This window comes from Cryptomeria japonica, chromosome 5, assembly GCF_030272615.1.
Source record: "Cryptomeria japonica chromosome 5, Sugi_1.0, whole genome shotgun sequence".
NCBI classification, from domain to species: Eukaryota; Viridiplantae; Streptophyta; class Pinopsida; order Cupressales; family Cupressaceae; genus Cryptomeria; species Cryptomeria japonica.
Genome location: NC_081409.1, coordinates 315,994,307 through 316,010,490, shown reverse-complemented (window position 1 = coordinate 316,010,490; position 16,184 = coordinate 315,994,307). Strand labels below are relative to the sequence as shown.

General features: G+C 35.8%; 1 protein-coding gene across 1 annotated transcript; it reads left to right on the top strand.

The window, feature by feature from the left end:
* Positions 1–8,737: 8,737 nt before the first annotated feature.
* LOC131062784 (kinesin-like protein KIN-7A) lies at positions 8,738–15,906 on the top strand. Its single transcript, XM_057996517.2, has 13 exons — positions 8,738–9,342; positions 10,233–10,322; positions 10,421–10,521; positions 10,616–10,729; positions 10,807–10,888; positions 11,006–11,073; positions 11,156–11,236; positions 11,312–11,436; positions 11,550–11,895; positions 12,009–12,113; positions 12,215–13,597; positions 14,371–14,702; positions 14,829–15,906. The coding sequence occupies exons 1-13, from the start codon at positions 9,108–9,110 to the stop codon at positions 15,157–15,159; spliced, it is 3,393 nt and encodes a 1,130-aa protein (XP_057852500.2). The 5' UTR covers positions 8,738–9,107; the 3' UTR covers positions 15,160–15,906.
* The last annotated feature ends 278 nt before the right edge of the window (positions 15,907–16,184 follow it).

The following is a 16,184-nucleotide window of genomic DNA, read 5'->3' as shown; positions in this document are numbered from 1 at the left end:
TTCTAGCATACAACTTGCACTTCAATAAGAAGGTAGCTCGGGCTTGGTTGGATTCTATCACTCACTTGATCCGAGATCAGGGATTTACTTTGGAGCTAAATCAAGAGGAGGCTATGACTGTTAAGGAATTAGAGCTTTGTGAGAAGATTTTCTAGAAGCTGAAGTCTAGAATTGATTGGCTTCAGAAAGGGGATATGAATACTACCTTTTTTCATAATTATGTTAAGGCAAGAAGATTTGGCAATCTCATTACTTCTCTAGTTTCTTTGAAAGGCGCCCAACTTTCCTCAATGCAGGACATTTTTGTAGGAAGCTCATCAATATTTTTCTGCCCTATTTAAGGAATATTCTCCTCCTACTAGGGAAGAAGAAATCTCTATTTTGGAGTGCATCCCCCATTTGGTTTCCAATGAAATGAATGAGGCACTCATCCGTCCTATCTCATTACAAGAAGTGGAGTATGTTGTCTTTCACATGAAAAGGGGAAAAAGCTTCATGTCCTGATGGCTTCCCAATTGATTTTTTTCAGGAATTTTGGGAAGTTATCAAATTTGATCTTTTAGAGGTGGTTCAGGAGTCACATAAAAATGTTGGCATTATGGGTGAATTGATTATGTGTTGCATTGATGTTTTGTCATTGATGTCAAAACTAGCTGTTATGGTTGGTTACTGATAGACAGGTTTTGGTTACCGATAGAAGATCTAGTGTTACCAACATAAGAGACTATCTATTGGACACTTCCGACAAGTTTGGATCAATGGAGTATGTTTGATTTTATGTGTTACATGTTTCTAGAGCATGTTTTGGTCAATTGGTATTGACTTGGTAATCAAATGCTATCATACACTCTTGTAAACCCTTACCGACATTGGTTTAAGGTTTAACCGATAGAGCTTTCACTGAGGAATTTTGACAGGATGAATAAGTGGTGTTGGTGCAGCTTCTACATGGACTTCAGGATGCTGAAGATGTTCTCTGATCATGCTTCAACTAGGTGGAGACATCTCTTTGGCGTGGTGGACCTAGAATAGGTCCGATACCTATCTAGGTTATGGACCGGTATCATGTTACCGGGATGTTTCAGGATGTTCTATGGATTGGTTATTATTGTTTTGATCTTAAGCCGACATGGCATATCATTGTAATATGGATTTATGTAATGATCTTATTGTAATATCTTTTAGGTGGCCAACCTAATTGGTTTAGGCCTTAGGGTTGGTATAAAATGATGTAAGATCTCATTGTAGATCATGGGGAATAAGTGTCGTGGTCTTGAAATACAATATCATATGCGAAGGAGATTTGGTTGATCATAGGTGATCCAATTGGGATTAAGGAAGAGGTTAAAGGCCTCCGGTATTGAGCTTAATCGGGACTGTAATCAGGCATGGTAGATGTTATCTTTGGCAGTTCATTATTCTGGATTGTTGTCCATTTATCTTGAGGTGGCTATAACCTCTCTATTGTCAGTGAGACTCTTTTGTAATGAGCAGTACACTCTAGGCAATGTGCCTTCCTGCATGTGTAGGCCCCTCATTGTATCACATACTTTCTGCAAAAGTATCATCTAATTGTGGGTAGGCTTCCCACCGTGGTTTTTCCCTTTTCGGGTTTTCCACGTACAAATCATGGTGTTATGCGATATAGTTGCATTGTGTTGATTATTTGTTTCATTGTTAAGTTTAATTGCTTACCAGTATCTGTTTCTGCTTTACCGGTACTTAATCTGATTAAGGTTATTAAGTGGATTAATTGATATAATCTGTTAACAACTGATTCACCCCCCCGCCCCCTCTCACTTGTTCACCAGTTATCCTAACAAGAAAAAATCAGATGTTTAATGCCATGAATGCCACCTTTTTGGCCCTTATTCCTAAAAAAGGATAATGTGAGTAGACTTCACTAGTTTAGACCCATTGCTCTTTGTAATATAGTCTATAAGATTATTAATAAATTGATTGTTGAAAGACTCAAGTTATGCCTCAAAGCTCTTATTTCTAATGAGCAAGGTGGATTTATTGTTGGTAGACGATTCTTGATGGGATTGTGATTGCTGCATAGGCTATTCATTCTATGATGACTTCAAAGGAGAAGGCTATGTTTATCAAACTAGATATGTCAAAGGCTTACGAAAGAGTTAAATGGGCCTTTTTACATAAGGTTCTCCTGGATTTTGGTTTTAGTAGTGACTAGGTTAATTGGGTTATGAGTTGTGTCTCCTCTACCTCCTTCTCGGTTCTGATTAATGGAGAACCTTCTGAGTTGTCCAATGCTTCTAGGGGTCTCTAGTAGGGGGACCCTCTTTCTCCTTACTTGTTCATCATCATGGCTGAGGGGCTTGGTAGATTCATTAAATCCAAGGTTAGACAAGTCCTTATTCAAGGTTGGAGCTGGTGCAATAGTTTGCCTCCTTATTCTCACTTGTAGTTTGTTGATGATATTGCGTTGATGGGTATGGCCACAATCAATGAAGCTGTTAACTTCAAGAAAACTCTAGATACTTATTTGGTTGCTTTGGGGTAGAAAATTAATAAGACTAAGTCTTCTATTTATTTCTTTAATACCCCTTGGCTTATTCAAAATAAGATTATGTAGATTCTTAGATTTCAAATTGGTTATCTTCCTTTGGTTTACCTTGGGATTCCATACTCGGTGTAGGTTCTCAAAGCAGAGTGTTTTGGCAAGAGATCCTAGATAATTTCCACAAGAGGGTTAGCCACTAGATCTATATATGGTTTTCATCTATTGTAAGGTTGACGTTATTGAAGGCGGTGGTGCAAGCTCTTCCTATTTATATATGCTTTGTGCAAGTTGCTCCTTCTAGTTTTGTGGAAGAGTTTGATTCTCTCTCTCGTCAATTTCTTTGGTTTGGTAATTTTCTCTCTTCAAAATAAAGTTTGGTTAAATGGGATTCTATTTGTAGGCTGAAGCAAGAGGGTGGACTGAGTCTCCAACCGACAGGTTTGATTGGTTAGGTTTTTTCAACCAAGTTATATCAGAGATGGTGTACTAGTTAGGATCAGGACCAAGCTAGAATTAATACTCACAAGTACCTCAAGGGAGTTGATAATGTGGATGTGCCTCGATGTAGCTTGATGGAGAAGGGTTCCATGATTTGGGAGACTCTCAAAAGAGGGGCAAAGCTCATCAAGGAGGGCCTTTTTTGGATCTGTAATAGGGGTTCAAAAGCTCTCTTTTGGCACGATTCTTGCGATGGTCACCCTCCAATTATTTCTTAGTTTCCTCATCTTCAACCTCTTTGTGATATTTTTGTTGAAGTTGGTTGGAGTAGGGTGACATATTTTAAGATTGCTATTCTCAAGGGGTAGTTGTAGGTAACTTGTTGGAAGGATCCTCGGGAGTGGCCACTAGGTGGTACTGAAGAGAATCATCAAGAGCTAGTTGGGATTTTAGCTAGTAGAATCTAAACTATGAAGGAAAGAGATGTTCTAGCTTGGGGTCTAGATTCGAAGGGCAAATTTTTTGTTGCATCTAGTTACTTGGAGTTGGATGGTTAGCTACATGGGCAAGGGGGTGTGCCTTGGTAGAAACAAGTTTGAAATAGTTTCTCTTGGCTTAAATGTAACTTTTTTCTTTGGCTGGTTGCCCAAAGTAGATGTCTCACTTGGGAGAATTTACGAAAGAGAGGCTTTTAAGGACCTTCTAGATGTATCCTTTGCAAGAGGAGTGAAGAATGTGTTTCTCATCTATTCTTTCAGTGTCCTTACTCTAGAGAAATTTGGCACATGTGGTGGGGAGTGTGAAATCATGCTTGTGTCCATGCCACCTTTTTAATTGAATTTTGGGAAAGCCTGGGCCATCCTCCAACTAAGACCTCTTTTTTATAGGTTGCTTGGATTCTTGGTCCAACTTTAATCAGCTATAATTTATGGTTAGAAAGAAATAAAAGGATATTTCAAGACTCAGAAATGATAGGTGCACTGGTTTGGAGAAAGATTATTTGCAAGCTTTAGGAAACTATTTTCACAAAATGTGATGTTTCTGGACCTGTGGACTCTAGTGACTTGGCTGTGATAAAGAATTTGAATCTTGTTAGCAATGGATTGAGCCCCTCTATTAAGAGGAGATTGAGGCTAACTAAACAAAAAATTCATAGAGAAGGGAGTTGGCTCCGTCCTTTGGAGGGAGTTTTAAAAGTTAACACTGATGGATCTTCGAGGGGGAATCTTGGATTTGCAGTAATCAACGGTATTGGAAAAGATAGCGATGAAAATTTTGTGTTCTTCTTCTCTACTTATAAGGGGCATTAGTGGACATTACTCTAATAACCATATGGAGGCAATAACTATTCTTCAAGCTGTTGAAAGAGGGTGCTCTCTTGGTTGGAAGGAGATTGTTTGTGAGTCTGATTCTTAGATTATGATTGATATGTTGAATGCACAACATTTGGATGATGCTAATTAGCAATTAGTTGTGGTGGTTAAACAACTCTTAAATCTATGTTCTTCGTTTGATCATATTTCTTTTTGTCATATTCCACGCGAATGGAATATGCTTGTTGATTGTTTGGCAAAATAGGCTTCTAAGAACTTGGATAGGTGGGATGTGGATGACTGGGACCTTTTGGGGTTAGAGTATACACAGACTTTGGAAAGGCTAATTATGGAGGACAATATTGTGTAGTTGTTTTCCCAATGGGATTCCTTTTGGGACTTCTCCTTGGTTGTTTAGTGTTCTTGTGTAGGCCTTGGGCCTTTTTCCTTCTGTACTCTGTGATTTGATTTGAATAAATTTGTACCCCCCTTTAAAAAAAAAAAGATATAATATAAAATATATTTTTAGTTTGGAAATATTTTTAATTCTTAAAATATAAGATTATCATGAATATTTTATAATTATAATTATAATCATAAATTGAGCAATTTATTTTATTATAAAATTTATAGATAAATTATTATTCAATACATTGTAATAATACAAATTTACATTCATAAAGAGATAATCTACAATTATAGAGGGACAATTAAGAAGAGTTGAACTATAACTACATGCCATTTCTTCAAATCGGTCACACTAGTCCTATAGTCAGCACAAGTGCCCACATTCCCCCCTTGGTGAGTGTCCTATTCGTTTGGCATGACCTCCTGAGTCAAGTCCATAGGTTTATTTTTATTGAGCATTGTTAGTTAGACACTTTAATTAGCTTATTAATGGAGTTATATCCATATTTGGTGTTAGTAGTTGTAAAAAGGAGCTAAACCCTTTTGATGGTTTATTGCATTTGAGTTGTAATGATTTTGAGATGAAAGATGCATTGTGAATCTTCATTAACTAGAATATTGACACATAAGCTATCTTCACATGATAGAGTTATGGCAAGCCATGTTTACTCTTCTTGCCAGACTATTGATTATGATTTTTAAAAAAAAAAATAAAACATATCAAAGGTGTTAGATATCAAAGTTAATTTTGGGTATATGTTGGACACATTAATGAGAGTATCTTGAAATCAACTTAAAGAAAATAATGTACATTGAAATAGAATATATATTAGATATGGAAAGATATAGTGTAGAGTTCTCCACCTTTAATATTGTTTGTTTATTTTGTGTTTAGCACATTATTATTTTTAACTAGATTAAGAAGAAAAGTTACACAATTAGATTGTTACGCAACCACAATCAACACAAATTAAAAATGCTGGCAAGAAAAAACAACAAATAGAATCACTAAATAACATAAGACATAAAATATAAATAATGACCACTATAAGATCTATAGGAAAATACAATATGAATTCATTTAAGAAGAAGATACCATCATGAATTGAAGATATTGCAAAATTCAAAATTAAAAGAAATAAGGCTAAAGCAATATTAGACTAAACCACTCAATATATGCAACTCATAGTTACGAGTGCAAAAAAAGTGAATCCCTCCCATCTCTTACAAAAAAACATTGCAAAATAACCATAAGTTCTAGAGAATGCTAACAATTAGTTCTAGAGAATGCAAATGTTCTTGCAAAATAATATTTAGTCATAGAGAACGCAAGTGTTCTCGCAAAATAAAAATCAATTCTAGAGAATGCAAGCGTTCTTGCAAAATAAAAAAACAGTCTTAGAAAATACGAGTATTCTCATAAAATAACAATCAATCCTAGAAAATGCACGTGTTCTCACATTTGTTATGATGACAGACACAATTTTGATATAGAACAACTGCAATATTTTAATATAGAACATTTCATTTTTTTATTAATTATAATATTTTTTTTAAAGACAATTTAAAACATCAATTGGAAAACACAAAAATAACCAAACTGTCATGAAATTTTCATGTGATCAAGGACACTCTAGGTCCTGAAATATATGTATATTCACATTAATGTTTTGGAAAGGTTAAAGCTCGTCCCATTTGTTTCACGCCATGCTGATTAATGCTACAATTTATAATGTCTCCAATACAAATTCACGGGTATCACATGTTTTTATGTTTTTTTATTTTAAGAAAGGTGGGGACAAGATAATGACAGGTAGGTGTTCATTTTCTTAGACACTAAGAGACATTCTACACCATCATTATTCTTTTTAACTTTATCCTTTGGATAAGCATAATTTTAGGTCTTGTTACGATCAAGTCTTCATGTATTATTTTATAAAGCTAACTTAGCACTTACTATGCTATTGTGTCCCTTAAAGTCTTATCAAATTATGGATTGGATGATTATTTTTTATATGATAGAGGGAGGGTAGTTTAACTATCTTATGGGCTCATGCTTTTGTATTCACTCTTGTATTAATTTGTGTTTTAAGGTTTATGATTAACATAATCATGTTAATTATTCATTTTTTTAATAATAGTTTTTATTAATATTTTTTTCATATATATTTTTAAGAAGTATGGATAAATCTGGGATTAATAAAGTCTGTTATTAACAAAGTTTACGATCACAATGATCTAATGGGAGTTTGAATTTTGAAAGTCACAACAACACAATAATTGTTTCATGCACACAAAATTCATATATCTTATCTTCATCTTTTAAATGTTACTACCATTAATATTACTTACATTTTTTTATATGTCATCACTCCTCACATTTTTACCCCCATCCTCTCACTCTCATGCTAATAACTATGCCAACCTCTCCATTAACAATAATATCAATATTAATTTATAATGATAAAATTATTGATGACCTATGCATTGTTTTTATTCATCTACAACAACCATTTCATGACAACTGTATAAACTAGTTATAATGATTATATATTTTTCATAATTCTTTAAATATTCCTTCTCTCATTCCTTCATTTATCATATTCTTACTATTCATAAATATAGTTTCTATTATCAAATTTTAGAGTAAAAAGCTTAATCATCAAGAGGATGTTGTTGAACTAGTTTATTTTTTCAAAATTATTTAAATCTCCCTTATCTTATTCTTAATTTTTACAAGCGTAAATTCTACTATCAAAATTGAAAATAAAAGCCTTCATCATCAAAAGGACTAAGTTTGTCCTCTTAGACATATTTTCTTCTCAGTTACACTATTTTTGAAGTGTGTTGAAAAACATTTCTATCAATATTAATTTATACAAATAAAAATATTAATGATGTATTCATTATTTTTAATTACAACAACTATATCATAACAATTGAGTGAACTAATTGTAATTGTTATATATATATTTTCATAATTATTCCTTGCCTCTTATCCTCAACATATCTTATTCTTACTATTCACAAGTACAAATTCTAATATTGAAATTGAGAATAAAAGTCTTCATCACCAAGATGATATTGAAATTAGGAATAAAAGTCTTCATCATCAAGAATACAATGTTAGTACTAACTCACATTTATATAAAAGAAAATAATATTTTAATCTCTCTTTTTCTTTGATTATTTAGGGGTGTCCCACGATTCACTTGACCTAAGCCTCTTCGAGGAGAAGACTAATTCCTCTTGAAACCACCACCATTGATTAAATCCACACAAAAAATGACCTAGATTCTATATAATCATAAAAAGTAATTTTTATTTTTAAATTTTGTAGAATCACTACAAAATAAAGACCTTTTAATTGACATATACTTTTCTTTTTAATTGGAAAAAGTAAGAAGCAAACCTTAAAAAGAGAGCCTAGATCTGAAACCAACATAAATACCCACTTTATCTCCCAAAGTTACAGATGTCATGCTTATTTAGAGATTACGAATGATAACCCAAGTTAGAATCATGCAAAACCTTGTATTCACTTCACTATCATGAGTTTTGATGGAAACTCCTTGTCTTGCTTCATCCCTATCATTATAATATTCTTTAAATTCTCAATAAGATTTTTTTGGGATTTTTTATGGTTGGCATGTCATGATAAAATAATTTAGATTGATGCATGCATTATTTGGCATAACCTAGGCTTTCCCATATATAAAGAAATGTATAATTCAAATGAAGGAAATGTACAAATTTTTGCCCCCACCTATTTCTAATAAAGCCCCTTTGGCTTGGCCCACACATTTACCTTGGAAAACTTTGATTGTGAATGAAGAAAATGAAAGCTTTTACTTCCACCGTTAATTTCAACTACAAAGGCCTTGTATTAATGCATTTGTTTAAATTATATTGGGTATCCAGGTATATTTAATATTAAAATTCTGATAAAGTACAAAAAGAAATAAAAAATAATGGTAAAACCTGGACAAACGTGGCATCTTGTTCACATTCATGGCAGTCTGAGTTTCTACATTTCCCATAAATGATGCCCTTCTCCAAACACACCAAAACGAAAAGCACAAAAGAAAAGAAAAGAAAAAACATGCAATTGCTTTCCATCAATTCCCCCACCTCCTCGTGATGTGATGACTTGCTACCCAAACACCGCCAAATTTAAGTGTAAAAAGTTGTGATTTAATGGGCAGTGGAGCGTTCAATGCGTAGAAACTGGTGTTTCCGGGAGTTTGCAATTGCGTGGAATAGCAGAAATGAGGGGAAGAAATGGTCTTAAACAACTTGTTTTACAAATGAAATGGCCGCCTTTTTTTCTACGCCTTTCTCTTTCCTGATTCCATTCCGCGTCTTGTTGTTTGACTGTGTAGCTAATGTCAGCTGGTACTGTTCATAAAATTTAGCACTACCCAATGAAGAAATCTTGCAGGGAGGAAGGAGAAGGGGAAGGAAAAATGGAAGACTGTTCTGCAGCAATGGAGAGGATTTATGTGACTGTTCGATTGAGGCCCCTCTGTGGATTGGACAAGGAGGAGGAAGAAGAAGCAGATTTGACAACTTCTGACTGGGAATGCATTAATGAGAACACCATCATTTTCAAGCAGACCATTCCTGAGCGTTCTATGTATCCTACTGCTTATTCATTTGGTAACAGCATTACCCACTATCTCAAGCATTTTGTTTTCATGGTGGAATTTTTATTTGTGGACTTTTTCTTTTTTGGTTTGTGGGTAATCTCAGTTTGTCATGGCTCCGTGTATGATTTGGTGTCAAATTTACCTGAAACTTGCATCTGGCTAGGCTGCATTTAGTGGGTTTTTGTTGGTGATGATATTCTTTTTTCTGGTTTGGTAAAGCTCTGTTTCATTTAGGAAATCTCTTGTTTAGTTAGATGCACACAGCCTCATCTGCTGGTTTATGCCTTTTTAATGAACACAGTTGGGTATGCTGCTTCCAGTCTTCTGGATGTAGTAGTTTATGATATTTTTATGATAACCCATAAATTACATTTTAACATTATCTACTCGGATTTGTAAGCGAGGCTCGCTCCAATTCATATGTCAAAGTTGTCATATTGAAGTTTCAGCTATCAGCTGTAATTGTTGAAAGATTGGTCCAGGATGGGAATTGCAAGGGAAAATTTTTGGATCAGCAATCCGGGGCGTCCTTTCTGACCCATTGTCAGGATGAGTGACATGAATTACAAATCTGATTTCTGTAAGAGCAAAGGAATGGGGATTCCAAGGTTAATGGTGTAACAGCGAGGTTGCGGTCCTCTACCTCTGGCTAAGGGGCTGCAATTTGTGATCTGTGTAATTTGTTGGGTCACAATGAGCGACCCAGAACATTTTTTCAATAAACTTTTCCTGGAATTTTCTACCGTGAAACAATTTTTTAACAATGTTATTCATATTGATATTGTGTACATTTTTTCAATACATTTTTCCAGACAATTTCTACCGTGAAGCCATTTTTTCAGTGTTATTCACTTTGATATTGTTACATATCAAGAATTTAATTTAATGTGGTTACCGCAGATAGAGTATTTGGATGTGAAGCTTCCACGGCTGAGGTATACAAGGGAGGGATAAAGGAAGTGGCTCTCTCAGCTCTTAGTGGTCTCAACGGTATGCATTTAGTCATTCCTTCATGGCCTCGTATCCTTCTCTCCTAACGTGGATAATGCATGAAATGGCAGTAGTCATTGATTGATTATTTCCTGCAGCTACAATATTTGCATATGGGCAAACAGGCAGCGGGAAGACATATACTATGGAGGGTATTACAGATCTTGCTGTCGAGGATATTTACAGCTACTTTGAGAGGGTAGGTTAATCATAATAATGCAATGTGATGCAATACTTTATTCTGTTTGGTTCAACACTTAAGTGCTAAGGAGTAATGATTATTGGTGCTGCAGCACTTGGAACGAGTGTTTGTACTGAAATTGTCAGCAATGGAAATATATAATGAAGTAGTGAAGGATCTTCTTTCTTCAGAGGGCAGCCCTCTTCGGCTTCTGGATGATCCAGAGGTGGGCACTTTATCTTGTTTCATTCATGTCCTCACTTTATTTGATTTGTAGGCTCACGTCTGTCATCTTATGGGCAGAGAGGAACAGTTGTGGAGAAATTGGTGGAAGAAAGAGTGCGGGATAAAGGCCACCTTCAAAAGCTTCTGAATTTATGTCAAGGTAAATCTATTATCCATACATTTGTAGAATTCATTTGAATCGAGTAGAAGGCACAATCATTCATTTTGTGAATAATCCTTGTTTATTCAAGCCTGATTTGGCTGATCTCTTGTGCAGCTAACAGACAAGTTGGGGAGACTCTGTTGAATGAAGCGAGCTCTAGATCCCATGAAATTATAAAACTGGTAGGGTCTATGTATTCCCTTTTGTGCACTTGTTGCAAGAGAACAAGCACACAACCAAGTGTTGATGACGGTCTATGTGCAGACAATTGAAAGCTGTGTTCGTGAGGATTCAGAGCTAGAGTCAGACACCATTTCTAGTCCTAGCTGTCTAGTTGCAAGCTTGGTAAGCTATCTGTTCCGTTCTCCTGATTTTCATTTCCAAACTGGGCAGTTTGATGAAGCTTAATATTATGTACAGAATTTTGTAGATCTTGCAGGGAGTGAGCGTGCGTCTCAAGCTTTTTCAGCAGGAACTAGATTAAAGGAAGGTTGTCATATTAATCGAAGTTTGCTTACTCTGGGTACTGTCATTCGGAAGCTGAGGTGACAATGCCTTCTCCTCTTTATGATGCAAATTATGAATGGATATTTTTGGATTTTTACAGTGATTGGTTTGCTGTGCTATACATATGTCTAAAGATGATTTGGAAATACAGTGGAAGCAACAAGATGAAGAATGGGCACATTCCATACAGAGATTCAAAACTCACTCGAATTCTTCAACATGCATTGGGAGGCAATGCGAAGACTGCAATCATCTGTACAATGAGTCCTGCAAGGCGCTATGTTGAACAATCACGCAATACACTATTCTTTGCTAGTTGTGCAAAGGAAGTTGCAACTAGTGCACATGTCAATGTAGTTGTATCAGACAAGGCATTAGTAAAAAAATTGCAGAAAGAAGTGGCAAGGCTTGAGGATGAATTACAATTGTCTGGTCGCTCTAATACTTTTCAAGCTGCCCAGGCTTTAATAGCGGAAAAAGACCTTCAGATACGAAAGGTCTCTTTCTTCATTCAAATTTATTTATTTAAATGTTGATCTATTAAATCTTTGTTATCTGATTTTTTGAATGATTCTTGCTCTGAAGAATTAAATGTTGTGTGAATTACTAGATGCAACAAGAGATCAAGGAGTTGATTCAACAGAGAAATTCTGCACAAAGGCAAGTTGAGGACCTTCTACAGAGGATTGGAAGTAACCAACCTATAGATAGACGGGTAATAAATTGCTCAGTTTCTTCTCCGCTCTATGTGTAGGCATTTCCCATCTATTACCAGGGATTAAGAACTTTTCTTGACCCATATGTCTCTAATTTCAGGACTCCGTTACCGTGATTAACTCACCTGGTCAGAGAGTGTATTCTAATGGAGAAGATAAATGTCCAGCATCGGAACCATCTGGAATCGGTCATAATTTAATTTCCAATGAATTGCATTTTCCTTTGCAACAAGATTACTGCAACGGAGAAGAAAAGCAGGTAAGCAGTGAGACCCATTATTGGAAAAGGCCAGAAAAGATTGAGAAATGTCCAGCATCGGAACCATCTGGAATTGGTCATAATTTGATTTCCGATGAATTGCATTTTCCTTTGCAACAAGATTACTGCAACGGAGAAGAAAAGCAGGTAAGCAGTGAAACCCATTACTGGAAAAGGCCAGAAAAGATTGAGAAATGTCCAGCATCGGAACCATCTGGAATTGGTCATAATTTGATTTCCAATGAATTGCATTTTCCTTTGCAACAAGATTACTGTAACGGAGAAGAAAATCAGGCAAGCAGTGAGACCCATTATTGGAATAAGACCGAAAAGATTGAGCAGGATGCTTTTCTGGGGTCAGAAGAATTTCAACAATCTTCTGCCTCTACACCTAAGACACGGTCAAGTAAGGAATCTACATTGAATCCTCTAACACTGGTCCATGAAATCAGGAAGTTAGAGTATTTGCAAGAAGAACTTGGGAAGGATGCCAGTAAAGCTTTGGAGGCTCTTCAAAAAGAAGTACAGTCCCTTCATCTAGCACAGTCTGGGACAAACAAGGATGCTGCATCTGCCATGACAGAGTTAAGAGGGGAAATTGGAGCCTTGCAATCCAAAGAAGAAAATTCTAAATCACAAGACCAAATCTCATTGAGAAGCATAGATACGACACTTGGGGAAGAGATTTCAATACATAATGGCTCGGAAGATATCAGCAAATGTACTGATATAGATAGAACAATTGCTGCATTGGAACAACAGCTTCAGAATGTGCAAGATTCCTTTGAAAATCTTGTCCTTCCTATTCCCTATGAAGCCCTTGTGTCTCCTTTAAGCAGAACTCCGTCATTTATGAATAAAGCTTCCCAGCTAACAAGAAGCAGGAGTTGTAGAGCCGAAATCATGTCCGCCAATCTGTCATCCCCCTGTTTATGGGTTATAGATGATGAGAATACTCCTCCATGTGCATCTGAACATTTTTCAGAAAGATATGGAATCTCAAGGAAGAGACTTTTTTATGAAATTGGAGAGAAAAAAACCAATTTGTCTATGAGAGATGGCTCTATAGTAAACAGAACAGACTCTTTTGTTGACATTAAACAAGTCCATAATATGCTCAAGGCTACTGCTCAAGAGAACATCAGTGGTATTCGCTCTTATGTGACTGAACTCAAAGAGAGGGTGGCCAAGCTTCAATACCAAAAGCAACTTCTTGTCTGCCAGGTATAAAACATAACTACTCAGTCTTTATCTCATTTTATGCAACTTCTCATTCATTTTTGTTTGACTGTCCAAAAGAATTCTTGACATATGTTGTATAGGGCACTATATGCAGCATTAGATTTGGGGCTTTCCTAAAGCATTGAGTTATCATTTGCACTTGACCTTGGAAGTTTCTGTGCCCCCCTTACTGAATGCGCTAGAATTTTTCTTTATTCCTTTGAGTCTCTTCGTCTCTTCTTTATCCTCTCTGGAAGATTAGATCTGCTCTCTTTCATAACCCCTGTTAATTGCTTTGAAGTGTTTGGGGTATGCTTGCTCAGACGCTCTTTTGATTTCTAATTTTCTAGCATAATTATATCCTGTCATAGGGTATTGAGTTTAAGATAAAGGTACTTCTTTTAGGTCTTCACCATGCAAGACATCAATTTTATGTCAGAAGCTCGGCTTCTGAAAGCTGACGAGGGGGCTTACAAGGTGATTGTTTTTCCATTTAGCTTATATTTATTCATACTGGGCAACTCCCTACTGGATTCTAACCTGTGCTTCCTCTATGGAGTATATGTGTCTTCAGCAATAGGCCCACCCAAGCTGGCTGCCATTAGGCCTCCTCTGTATATGCCATTTAAGTAAAAAAGTGACAATGATTGTGTTATTTGTTTCAGTTCTCTTTTCTCTGTTAATGAGGACGGGAACGGAAAATGTAGAAGGGTACATTGAGGCAGGTGGTAGGGAATCTGAAAGGAGTTTAAATTTCAAATTCAAACATTGTGCAGGTGACAGAACTTGAGACAAATGGACATGTTCAGGATGATCAGAATGTAAATCATACAACCTTCAATGACTCACCGAGACCTGTAAAATCACCTTCCTGCTGGGCATTAGAATTTGATAAACAGAGACTACAGATAATTGAACTATGGGATGCATGTTGTGCCTCCATAATTCATAGAACTCATTTCTTCCTATTATTCAAAGGAGACCCTGCAGATGCCATATATCTGGATGTAGAATTCAGGAGATTATCATTTCTTAGAAAGAATTTCTCTCAGAGGACTTTGAATAACTCTAATCTTGAAGTTGATGATACTACTACTTTGGCCTCCAAGTAAGTCATTACCCTTTCTTAATCATGATATATTGCCCTACCGTAGTTTTCTCGTAATACTTAGCTGAATATTTGTTTGACACATTCTAGTTAATTTAATATGAGAACTACTTGTGAGTTTTGCAGCATTAAAGCTCTCAGGCGTGAAAGAAATATGTTGGCTAGGCAAATGCAGAGAAATTTAACTGTTAGTGAGAGACAAACGTTATTCAAAAAATGGGGTATTGCCCTCGATACAAAGCAGAGGAAGTTGCAGTTGGCTCAGAAGGTATGGACAGATATTCAAGATATGGACCATATCCAGAATAGTGCAAATCTAGTTGCCAAGCTTGTGGGATGTTGGAAACCAGGGCAAGTTTCAAAAGAGATGTTTGAGCTTAACTTTACACCCCAGAAGAACAATCAGAGGATTTGGCCCTCTGGTCGAAACCCCATATCAAGTATTTTGAGCTTTTAAAATGTTTGCTGAGCTTTTGTATTGTGAATAAACCTTGCTCTTGTTCCTGCCACTTTGTTTTATTTATCTACAGAGACCGCATATTTTTTATTCTACATCCACATTGACAATCATGTTGAACCGACACAATCATTTGGTGATGCTACATGCTTTTGATGGCCATAGGAAAGACTAGCTGCGAGAAGTTCACTCTGTAACAAGCAGAAAGTTGCATGTCTCTTGATAATGGTTCCCGTTATGAGTCACAGCTTTCTGCAAATACTGAAAAGGAATATATTTTCTTTTCATTTGTCATCTTTGAGCTTTCTTCAACCTTATTCTTTTTCTCTCAGAAGGTGTACAGTGTCCTCTTAACCAGCTTATCAATTATTGAAAATGGGAGGTGCAAGTTATAGTTATCCAGACTGATGATTTATTTTAAATGATGATTGTTGAAATCCACAAATTGCCATTGTATAAAATACTGCTGAAAAAATCATTCAAGTAGATAATTGTTTCAAACGCCATGCAAACATATCCTAACTATCAATCAGATTCCCCAAATCATGGTTCGACAGAACAAGTTCTGTGGCGTTTGTAACAGAGGTTAAAAAGCTGGGTAAAGTACATGGTCAGTTGATAAACACAATTATCATTTAGTGCAATGGTTTTTATATCATATGAAATGCTGGAAGGCATCTTTGTATCATAAGTTGTATTTGATAATCATAGAAATGAATAAATGTGAACATTGCCCATTGCTGTTGACTGGTATTTCAGCTCCACTTAAAGTCTTAGCAAGTTGTAATGTAAATTGTAATTATTTAAGAGGAGAAACAATTCTCAGAGTCTGGCTAGGTGAGATTTCTTTACGAACTGTTAATCTTAGAGAATTTCTGCGATGGGATAGTATTTATCACTATATGTGTTGTTCTATATAGAAAATGGTGATTTCAACTAATCAATATTTTATTGCAATGTCCAAATAGAAGGGACACTGAAATTTTCATTTGATTGGGCGAATTATTACGATATGGGGACTTCTA

Bases quoted from the DNA above. Each gene is read 5' to 3' on its own strand.
- LOC131062784 (XM_057996517.2), top strand. From the start codon at position 9,108: ATGAAGAAATCTTGCAGGGAGGAAGGAGAAGGGGAAGGAAAAATGGAA. The intron at 11,237-11,311 runs GTAAGCTATCTG...TATTATGTACAG, and splicing joins GCTGTCTAGTTGCAAGCTTG to AATTTTGTAGATCTTGCAGG. The intron at 14,703-14,828 runs GTAAGTCATTAC...TGAGTTTTGCAG, and splicing joins ACTACTACTTTGGCCTCCAA to CATTAAAGCTCTCAGGCGTG.